The sequence below is a fragment of the Mya arenaria genome, chromosome 10, assembly GCF_026914265.1.
Source record: "Mya arenaria isolate MELC-2E11 chromosome 10, ASM2691426v1".
Taxonomy (NCBI): domain Eukaryota; kingdom Metazoa; phylum Mollusca; class Bivalvia; order Myida; family Myidae; genus Mya; species Mya arenaria.
Window position 1 is genome coordinate 28110704 of NC_069131.1, and position 12171 is coordinate 28122874.

Below are 12171 nucleotides of genomic sequence, written 5' to 3' on the forward strand. Positions count from 1 at the left end.
AAGGTTGATGTAGGCAAAGGCGGCTACGAAGATATTCGTGTTATAACGGATCATTTTACACGTTATGCAAAAGCCGTCCCTTGCAAGAAAATTACAGCTCAAGCCACAGCTAAAGCCTTGTATGATAATTTCATCGCTAACTTTTCATTTCCAGAGCAATTGCATAGTGATCAAGGTCGTAATTTTGATTGTAAGTTAATAAAGTCTCTATGTGATATTGCAGCAGTTCGTAAAACAAGGACGACCCCGAACCGGCGGATGTGAACGTTTCAACCGAACTCTATTCAAGATGTTAGGGACCTTGACGGAGAATCAGAAAGTTGGTTGGCTGACGTATATTGGGCCGTTAGTATAATGCTACAAGGCATGACACTACAGGGTTCTCGCGTCATTATTTGTTGTTTGGGTGGCATCTTAGGTTGTCCGTTGATACATTTCTAAATACAAACCAGGATCATGACGTCGTTAGGCCCGTTAACTACGTAGATCGGCTGAAGGAGCGCATACGGTACGCATACTAGCTAGCTGACCAAAGTGCACAGAAGCGGGTAAAGACGAGGTCCATGACGTGACTAATTTGAAACCAACAAAGACGCGCAGACCGGTGACAAGGGCAACAGCCAAAGACGATGGTAGCTCCGAGTCCGATGCGAGTTCATCTGACGATAATGTCATTCACTATGTGATTCCGCAACAGAGGAACACTAACGTCAGAGAGAGCCCCGTCGTCACTCGGATACAGGGATCTCGTATGTTTAATGCAAGTTCAACACCTGGAGTTTCTGCCAACTACTACCTCGCCGCTTCGGTATACGACCCCAGCAAAAAGGGCCAACCTGCCGGACGAAAGTCCCGCAGTCTTGCTGACAGGGTCAAGGTCGACAGCTGCACCGTCAGCTCTTGAAGCGTCGCCACCTACCCGTAGCATTGAACATCCGTCTCCGCCGCCTCCGCCACCGGAAGTACCGGTAGTGCGTGAAGGCCGGCCAGTTAGAGAACGGAAGCCACCCGACCGTTATGGAGAGTGGGTGTCATCTACTCATACACAGGACTGTATATTTTACGTGTAGCCATTTTTAATTGGATTGATATTTTTGTAGGTTCAATTTACAGTCGTGTAGCGTGGTAGGAGTTTTATTTCCCGGGTATTTTATAAATATTTTACAGGGTATTGTAAGCACCTTTCTACTTTAAGTATTTGCATGAGTCTCATATGTTGTATTTTCAGTATTTAATCATGTTTTGATTAACACATACTTAGCGTCAATACAATGTTTCAATTTGTTTTTGAGATGTTTATGTTAGTTTACCCATTTATAAACCATAATTATAGATATTTTATATTACTTAAGTGTATAGGTATAATATACTTTACTTAATAGTTTATAATTTATTCTGGTTTAAAAGAAATGGTAATTTCATTGGTTCTCAAATTCGAGGACGAATTTAACCTTGCAGGGAAGAATGTAACAACCCGTTCGTTTCATCATTGAAGGAACGAATTGCAGGGTTGATGTCATTATCGGGGTATGAACGCAATTGGGTTGGTCAATGTGTGTGGAGTCCGAAGGACTCCACGCGTACTTTGACCAACCCAATTGCGTTCATATCCCCGATAATGACATCAACCCCGCAATTCATACCTTATATTTACACCAATAGTTCATTATTGCATTCAATAATTGTTAAAAAAATACTTCATTTCATTTAAGAAAACCTTTCAGTAATCCGTTCTTACCCATTTTGTAAATAGAACGACCCGACTATAACCGGAAACATTTTTTTCAAATGACGTCACAATAACGCGGGAAAAGATAAACCACTTGAAATCATTTTAAAACGTTAAATTGAAACACTTCTGGTACCAATATGTTTAAAATGTAATAAACGAACACTTTTAAAAATGTTGATCTAAATTTTACGGGACCTGCAGACACAATACAATCGATTGATGAACGCAATTGCCGAAAGGCAGTTCATCATTAAGTTAAATGCGCGATAGTAGTCAATGTCTTGTAAATGCAATGTCAATGTATCGTCTGTATGCCGTGTATGTATCTGTTATGTACTTGTTTAGTATGCAAGTGGTCATTCCGGTTCTCGTATGAGTGAGCTTTTTATAGATATATAGGGGGCGCTTTATCTAACCAAGTTACCCGTGCTAACCTTCCCGGCAAAATCACTACCATCTGAAGAACCGACGTGAACGAACGCACTATCCTGACGAGAGAGATTCGTCACTCGTTGTGCTTGTAAACCGTTTTTAGTCGCCATTCTGTAACCATTGACTCATGTAAACAGTTGGTTACACACAACAGATTGCTTAAATACAATGGATATTCAATAACGTGAATGAGTTAGCTCCCCTACAGTGAAAAGATAAGCCGAGAGAGAAGTTACAAATTTTTCGGCCGCCATTTTGTTATGTCTTTTGCGGAGTATGAAAGTTACAGGGGTGGTATGAAATATACTGGAAATTACGGGGGGGGGGGGGGGGCGTTGGGGGATGGATTATACACGTCGTGCACGTGACCGCTCTAGGCCAATCGGATAGCGTCAATCATGTAGGGGTGAGATTTAGTGGTTATACTACATGTACATCATTCAACGGCAAATGGAACACAAATACAGTATAGTTCTAATGGTACTGTGAATACAATTATAGTAAGAGATTTAACTAAAAAAAAAATCGATGACATCAACCTCTTAATGACGTTTCTCGTACTTTGCTACATTTATATGCAATATGATTCAAATACAAATCCGATGTTATAGTATCCTCTGCATAAAGGAGTAAATATAGTTAATGATCTATTTCCATCTCATCATCTCTTAACATCTTTTTTTTAATGTCTTTTCGTTACTTAATTATTTTTCGCCTTTTAGAAAAACTTAATCGATTAATCATATAAAATCAGTGCAGTGTAACCGACGCACCTGACGCTTTTCAAAAAGACAACAATAATAATATATAAACATACACTTTATTAGGCGTAGATCTAAGGTTTTGAGCAACCGGCCATTGGCTGTGAACTATTTTTCACCTAGTTAAAGGTATGTGTTGTCTTGAGATGCATAATAGTGGAATCATGTCTTCCAATTTCAGATTTTAGAACGTCTTTCTTTGTAATGTAAACAATGATGTCTTGGCAAAACTCTTGAAGTTGCAAGTTGCAATCCACAGCTTTTGTTACGACTACACACGTTTGTGGGTCTTGGGAAATTGAATCTATGACTCGTTGCTCTGTACTGGAGGCCTAATAACTCAATATCATACAGTAGAAAAGTAAACCTGGGAGGAAAAGTGCGCCCCGTTTGTGGCTCAAACCAACGGCCGCTGGAACACTAGCATGTCACTCTAACCAACTGAGCTAAACGGGCGCCTGGTTCTTACCCACACACACTACAGTTTTGAGCTTATTAATATCCAATCAGACTCATTTTGCGATATATATAAAACCGTCTTCTTAAAAGCCTTTTGACTCTCCCTCTGAATCGAAATTTATTTGTTTTAAGATGTTCGCACTCTTCGAATACAATTTTAACAGTTTTTAATCCTAAATGCTGCATTACTTTTTTCTCCTACATTGAAATATAAAGTTAACTTGATTTTAGAGGGTGGGGAGCGCAGAGATAAACTGTTTGATTAATAAATCCAATATTCAGTTATAAAACATCGATACAACCAGAAAATGTGTTACCGCTTTCTCTAAAAACTTAACTTTGAATATGATTAACTGCTATAAAATTTAACAATTTTTTATGCTAATCCTATTTTTATATTAACTATTGCCCTTTCAAAATAATGATACTGGTTAGCGACCCCTTTTCGGCCGGAAATGGAGGTTTTTCCTATGTTACTTTTGACACAAGATAGCTATTACGATAAAACTTTACACTCAGATAGGTTGGCTCTTCCAACAAAAACTGTGTAATTTGTTTTTGAAAATAGCTAGGGATTCCGAATATTCCCACGCGCAAAGTACCCCTATAATTTCGCTAAAATAAGCACCCTACTGTACCAATTATTCGCCCACCCCATTAATTTGCTATTCTTACGATGTTTTTCATTTGTTTCTCTCTGAACTATATCTTCAAACATTTTATTTTATTTGACCAGTCTAGCCACCGTTTAAAAAGACAATTGATCAATAAATATAACATGTTTACGATTACATACTGTTAATGTATGTGTAAAATGATACAACACCTACTCGGTAATTCTTCTCTTAGCAGAAAATTTAAGAAGCTGCTGGGATCTGGGATTCCTTCTTGAAACATTACCTACATAATGTAAGCATATTTATAGACTTCCGAACAGGGACAACGCATGTCGGTACAAGAATGTAATGATTAAATCAAATTTGAGTTGCTTCCCTTAGACGAAAAAATCGGCGATAACTTCACCGTTTTGAGGTTTTACCATTTGCCTTTTCGAAAATTGAACTTAAAAACAGCAATTTATGGTATTTGAATAATTTATCACCGGCTTTATACTTTATAATGACAAATCAATGTTGTCGTCTGATAGTGCAAGGTATAAGAAAAAATAAAAAATCCTTACAGGGCCTCATGCAAGCGAGCGCGTGCGTGATGATGTCATCCCCACGTGCAACTAACAAGGTTAGAAGTGTAAACAATGTTTATTTGGGTCGAATTCCACATACTTCTTACAATTTAACGCAGAAAACAGCTGATATCTGTCAAAAGAGATGACGCAATAAAACGCCATACTAATTTGTGTAAAATATTTCGTTTTGACTGGTTTAAACTGGGTGGGCGAAAAAGTGGTACGGGCGAATAATAGGTCGCTAACCAGTAAGCAAATTGACAATATAACATTATTTCTGACCAGTTTTTACCCTGGTGAATGATGCACTCTGTTTTGAAATTGGTTCCCTTGTGTGCATTATAATCAAACATGACATTGTATCAGCCTTAGTACAGCTTGTAAAACTTTTTTTTGTTGTCACTTTTTTTGCAAAAATAAAAGTTCAAATTTGGGAAAACTGCTTAGTGGAGTTTAAAAGCTGATTAATGTGACCCGCTCATGGTTTGTACAATGTGCTCTTTTTTTAATTAAGTAAGGCAAATATAAGGAGTGTTAAAACAAAAATACCAAAAGCTGGATTCCTTCAGCAAATGTTTATATTTGCTCAAATATCGGTTTTAAAGACCACAATTTTCATTAGCATTTATAATGCGATTAAAAATTAATTACAGCGGTTGTGTTGCGTGATTGCAGGGTTCGAATTTAGACTCCCATGCTCGCAAAATGCGAGTGACATTTGCAAATTGCGAGTGACTTTTCATCAAGCTCGCAAAATTCTGCGAGTGGCTTTTCTAGACCACAAAATGTTAAAAGGAAAGTAGAATAAACATGAACTTAACTCCGCTACATAGTCGAGTGTAAACAGCTTATAAGTGGCATGTTTACACTACCAGTATAAAGAAGACAGTATGGAGTCACGCTCTAGTAAGTTTTCAAAAAAAGAACAAATACGGAAAAGGCTGAGTTTTATCTCGAATCTTTCCGGGATGCTCCGAGGCGTGCATAATACAAAGTGAATACAAATGACGTAATCACCTAGCTCAATCATTGCCTAAATTTAGCGCTTTCGCACACTTTATGTAAACCCCATCAACCTTTGAATATATTGCTTTTATTTATTTTAAATTTTTAATGTTATTGTTTTTAATACTTATAGACTTAATGAAATCTGTAGCGTGCTTGCCGAATGGGTATATGGGTATTAATTGATGGCGAGGGTAAATATACAAAGTGAACAATGCCCCCCCCCCCCCCCCCCCCCCCTTCAAAGAATAAGCCATCAACAAGTTCTAGTAGTCGAGTCACTAAAGATTGATACTTTTTAATATTCATATTATGTCTTTATTTCTACTACAATTAGACAATATTATAAGGGAATAAAGCAAATCATAAAATTGCAAGTTGATTTTTGTGATATGTGATGGTAATGTGTACGTAGTATGTGCATCCGTGCGTTCGTGCGTCCGTGCGTCTGTAAACAATTGCTTGTGAACATGATACAGTCTTCAGTTTTGATTGTATCTCGATGAAACTTGTACAGTATCTAGATATCCATTAGAGCTTGGTTCCTTTCAAAAACCAGCCAGATCCGCCCATGCATGCCTAGATTATGGGCCTTGAAAGTATTAAAAAATCAGTTTGTCTGTAAACAATTGCTTGTGAACATGATTTTTAGCCAAGTTTACATGTAAAGTCACAATTGCTTGTGATATTTGTTCAAATTATGCCCCTGGGGTCATTACTGCCCCCCCCCCCCCCCCCTTTGTTTGGGAAATGTTTAAAACCTTTTTGTCTGAAACCACTATATGCAAATCCTTGCCATTTTGAACAAGGCTTTATTTAGTGGTCCACTACCATGGTTGCTCAAATTATGCCCCTTGGATCAAAACTGGCACTGCCCTGGGTGTCACTATTTTCCTAGAGACTTATTGAAGAAATATTTTCAAAATCTTCTTGTTTCAAACCAAGGCCCATACCTTTGATATTTGTTGTGGAGCATCATATGATGCAATTGAAAACATTTGAAATCGGATGTCCTTGACTTTGACCTTTGACCGACTTTATTTTTTAAGCTACAGAAATGAAATTTTGAAGATGAGTACAGTTTTGAAAGCAAATATTTTTTACCCTCAGATTACCTTTACTTGGCACATATTAAAATAGTTCAAGCAACTAATCTGCTTACAACACTTCCTGTCCTCAGATGTTGAACGTGCAGTGTTTTCAGCTAACCCAAACACAAAAAGTGAACTATATATTTGTTGCCTATTACTCAAACGTACATGCTCTGGATTGAAAATGACCATAAGAGCCATGCCAGTAGAGCATAGGCCCTTTTGGGCCTCTTGTTCATTTTGCGAGTTGCCTAAAAAAGCACTCGCAAAATTTTGCGAGTGCTCTTCAAAAATAAATTCGAACCCTGGATTGGTTGATTGACATTATCACGTGATGTTATAAATGTATGGTTAACTGGTCAACATATCTACCGCTTTTGTTAAATGCCGTTTGGACTAGCCGGCTGTTTTCTAATTTATTTCTTTACTTTACCAGCGTGTCTTCAAACCCCGCTAAAACCAAAATACCCTTTTTATGCAATAACTGTATTTTTTCTGCAATTTTGATATCATAGAGTAAAATAATGATAAAATAAGTGTTTTCAGATGCATTAATGGGAAAACTAAAGTTTTGTCCAAAAACATGAGCGAGTCACTTTAAGAGCGGAACTTTAATAACATACCCATTAGTGCTGTATTCATTTTAAAACAACACATCTATAGATGTAAACTTTCATGTATTTCATTTGTCATTTTGGTATTTGCAATACAGCTGTACATAGAGCAAATGTACAAATACATAAATATGTTATTCATGTTATTTTTTTTAAGATCTGCATGTTGACTCTCTGTTACCATGGCAACTACAGACATGGAAACGATCAAAGAGGTGCCTGGATACAAGATCATTCTCAAAGTCATCCTAAAACAGCAGATTAAACAACTGGTAAGTTAAGAGTTGTTTTAAATTTCCTGGGGCCAGTATTCATAAAATATCTTTAGTCATTTCTTCAATCTTGTATTTTCATATATATAGTCAAATTAAAAAATCAAGAAAAGTACAATCCGTTTTTTACAAATAGAATTGTATATTACTCACATAAAACTAATGAGAAATTACAGTGTTTTAGATATTATTTAGTCAATATTTGACCAGTGAGATACTTTATTTAAGGTAGGAAATTGACTTTAAGGGACTAGACACCAGATGATAGAAAATAAGAAAATTGTGAAAAACTTGCATTAAATTGCAATCGTTGTGTACAATGCATTGAATCTTACAATACATACTGATGTATTCCATTGCTTACGACACATGCATCTTTTCCAGTTTTTTGCGCAATTTTCCATTTCAAACGTTACTAAGGTTGTCTACCATGTAAATCCCAGTAAGTTTAAAAATAGCGTTTGTAATTATCACGTTACTTTCACATGCTATATACACACTTCATGGCTTCCTGGAAGAACGGACATTGCAAGGAAGTGGAATAGTGCTGTGAAACAAAGTAGACAAAGAGCCCAACAGATCAACATCGGTGATGAAATTGATCAGTGGAAACTTTTGAAAGAGGTTTTAAACTCTGCTGAAATGACAGCGAGTTGCTATTGACAGTTTGTAAGTGAAACAATCACATGACTTGCTAGGTGTTCAGAAAAACAAATCAACGCTTTTTTAAACTGGGATATATTATACGCTGTCTTTAAATGGGGAAACTCAGCTGAGACAGCTACATGATTGTTTATTCTTTTAATCATGTAAAATTATGAAATATCAGCCTCCTACTAGCTTGCATTGACAGTTCTTAGCTTGTTTTGTGGAAATACTGTATTTGTCGATTTTGAGATCATCTGGTGTCTAGTCCCTTTAAGATCTTTAGCTCTGACAGTAAATTCAACATAAGCATGTTAACTTTCAGAATGAACAACTAGCAACCACAACAGAGGAAGATTCGATCATTATAACAGCGAGTGTGGCTGATGACACCCTATGTCACCTCGACTCTAACTCAGAATACAGTTTCTTTAGCTCAGTTAATTTAACATAAGCGTGTTAACTTCCAGATTGAACAGCTAGCGACCACAACAGAGGAAGAGTCCATCATCATAACAGCGAGTGTGGCTGACGGCACCCTGAGTCACCTGGGCTCTGACTCAGCTAAAGGCTTCCTCGAGGACCACGAGGATGTCAAGTCACAGTTCCTGGGATACTGCCTCAAAAGTAGGTGTTTAAAAGCTTTACACAAGTCTGCCTCTCAATAATTCAGACAAATTTTACTAATTGGCAACAGCCATTATATTTCTAATTTACAATGTATTAAAATAAAAACTATTTTCCCTCATAATTTAAAGATGCACTCTTGCTACCAAATAAGAGAGGCAGCATATACATGTAATTAAATTTTTTATTGATATATCTTGTGAAAACTTCAAAGAAAAAGAATGTCCCAAAGAACATTCTGAAGATTAACTTTTTGATATAATTGCCAGCATACAATGTAGGAAGGTTTATTTAACTAGAGTCTTGAAAAATAGTGTGGAGGAATTCTTTTACAGTAAAACTGTGATCATTTGAACAGACAGCCATTCAAGAACTGGGAATCGTTCGAGGCTTAATCCCGACCAATGTTCTTTTTATTTTCATATTAAATATACTGACAATGAATTGAAACTTAAATCAGTCGAGGACTCGAGCACATTGACAGTTCCAAATAAAAAATCATGTGCGACATCTTTTGATTATCTCAAGGTCATAATTTCACACATTTTCCCGAAAGTGGTTTCAAAATAAACAAACAATTGCCAGGTGTTTAAATTTTCTGCAGAAATTGCAATGATAGATGAAAGGAACTATAAAGGATAATGATAAGGGATGGAAAGCGATTATCACCGTTTATGCATGACCCCTATTACTTGATAAGGACATTTGTGAGGATAATTTTGAGAAGTTAATTTTTTTCTGGAAACGCAGAATTTGTTATGGATTTGTATTTTATACGTGCGATTATTATATTATATTGTTTGAAGATTTTTTTAAACAATTTATTTTTTTCCTTTTCTGCAGCACATCACCAGCGCAAGCAGGAGGAGAAAGAGCGAAAGGATGCAGAGGAGGAAACCGCTAGGATGCAGCAAGCCCCTATATCTCATTACCCTTCCCCCAGGGGTTCACCAAGGGGTGCGTACAGAGCCCGAGCTCCTAGGTTTACCTCCCTAAGATTCTATGGGGTGAGACATGAGCCCTACCCAGTTTCACAGCCAAGAAGGTATTCAGCAGGATCAGAAGGTCAGGGAGGAGTGGCAAACACATATGAGTCCTCAGAGCCCTCGGGGAACATGAAGACTGAACCACTTGATCCAAACTCAAGTGAAACGGACAATGTTTCAAGTCATTCAGATCAGGAACAATTACCAGTAAATTCTGGTTTAAACCCCTCAGGACTTGGTGCTAGTGTTAGTGGGAACGTTAATGTGAAACTTGAAGAATCACAAGAATCTGAAGAGGAATTGGAAATCACAGGGGTAGAACCTGGTCAGATTGTTCCCAATGATGTATTGTGGGACCCGAGCCATTCTGTGGGGATGGCCTTGGAACAGATGGGCGCCACTGGGTCCCCAGGGGACATGGCAAATCAACAGAAATACAGTAAGTTTAGTGTGTAGATTAGATAGAATCTGTTTGAGCAGCACTGAAGTCAATGTCATGAATTCAGATTTATGTCACACAGAAGACCAAGGTCTGTATCTCAAGGGTCAAGGTCAAATTTGGAGGTTAAATGTCGAAATGAGTTCTGTTGTCTCAAGTATTGGGCTGGTATTGATTAAGCCTTGTGCGGGCTATATTTTTACCATGCATTACAGGATTTAAAAAAAAAACTTGTCATGAAGGTTCACCTTGATGAGGTGATGTGTCATGCACAAGACCCTGATCTGTACCTAAAAGGTCAAGGTCACACCAACTTACATGTAAGGAAGCCATTTCGATTCAGTTGTTACAATTGGTTGCTTGAGTGAACAAAATGAATTTTATTTAAAATTCAGTGTCTGCGGAGTTTCGTCAAGTTAACCTCACCAAGGAATGCTGCATTCATAAACATGTGTTACAGTTAGTGCGTCTGTCTGTCTCTGGGGCTTAAACTTTTTTCTTATTAAAAAAAGAGTAAGTAACTTAGTTACTAAAGCTATACAAGTTTGAGAAGAACTTGGATATTCAAAGACACCATCCTTTCATATGTTTAATATAAAAGTGTTGTTTTGTTTAAGAAGTAAAGGTATATATTTATTCACAAGGGTATCACTATGTTAATGAAATTTCTAGGCCAAATAATGACTGCAACTTCAGTGCTGGTCAAATTAAGAAGCTTGAAAGAAGTACTCCGAATTTAATCTGTATTTAGTGTTCATGCTTATTCGTGCACCAAGACAGATTAATCATTTAAAAGAGCTAAGATAATGAAAACAACCACCACATGGCCATAAGGCTGATTAAAATCACCAAATTTCCATTTTAAATATTTATTAACAGTTTCATTGTGGGGCCGGGTTCTTTAGAAGCTCGAGCTGGTCAATATAGCAGACAACGCGAAAACTTTTCCTTCTTCACAGGACATTGCGACAGGTAAACACTGGAAGTTTACCTGTCGCACCAAATTTTTACCTGTCGCAATGTTACAAACAGTATTCAGTAACATCAGCCTAAACCTTGATTTTAAGCCTCTTTTTTAAATTAGTTTTGTAAAATTTTCCCCATTATAACAGGTTTAGATCTTTTTGGTTAGATTTGTCCTACAGTACTATAATAAATTACAAAAAAAGCCAAACATAATGTAAAAAAATCAATATTCGGATCTTATAAATGCCATAATTTTTTTCTTCCCTTGCCTCCCAAAAAAAACTCATATCTGGTTCGTCTACCCATGGAACAGCTAGATCTTACTCTTTTAATTCATCTTTAAATTAAAGATACAATACGGTTATAAAATGTAACGAATTGTACTACAAGTCAAACTCAGGCACAACATCTATGCAAAAACGAAAGTAGAGTTCTTGTTATTGGCAATGTTAAACAGAGCGGAAAGAAAGTCAGCTCGTTATATTAATCATCATATTTAAATTAACACGATTGCCGGAAACCACTACATACGGAATTTTGTAATTTTCAAACATTTCCGTAAAATAAATGTATTAGAGCTGAAATCGGAACCTTACGCGTTTTATCGGCTTTTACGGAAACATGTCGAAACGGGGTTTACAAATAGTGGAACACGGATTAACACGCTGAATAATCATGATATAAAAATAACTCTGAACATTTATTTAGAAACTGAAAGTAAATTTTCCGAAAATGAAACGGTGCTGACTTTAATTTTTCACCGGACATTGTGACCGACCAAAACAAAAGTTTCGTCGGTCAAAATTGAAATATACCGGACATGTCCGACTGTCCGACGGACATTCGCATTGTCTGATATAGAGGCATTCCTCGCCAAACACTAAAATTTTTTAAAGCATTTATTTTTTGCCTTCCAAACAATTAAGTCAGCACCAGGCTGATCCCTACCTGCGGAC

At 36.9% G+C, this 12171-nt stretch overlaps 1 protein-coding gene across 6 annotated transcripts in view; it reads left to right on the top strand.

The window, feature by feature from the left end:
* The first annotated feature begins 2917 nt into the window (after positions 1-2917).
* LOC128206275 (zinc finger protein with KRAB and SCAN domains 1-like) overlaps positions 2918-12171 on the top strand; it is a 30900-nt gene continuing 21646 nt past the window's right edge. For all 6 annotated transcript variants that reach the window (XM_052908642.1, XM_052908638.1, XM_052908643.1 and 3 more), the window contains exons 1-4: positions 2918-3054; positions 7438-7552; positions 8668-8824; positions 9668-10249. In XM_052908642.1, the coding sequence (XP_052764602.1) occupies positions 7463-7552; positions 8668-8824; positions 9668-10249 (829 nt within the window). In that variant the 5' untranslated portion in view covers positions 2918-3054; positions 7438-7462. The remainder of the gene's footprint in view (positions 3055-7437; positions 7553-8667; positions 8825-9667; positions 10250-12171) is intronic.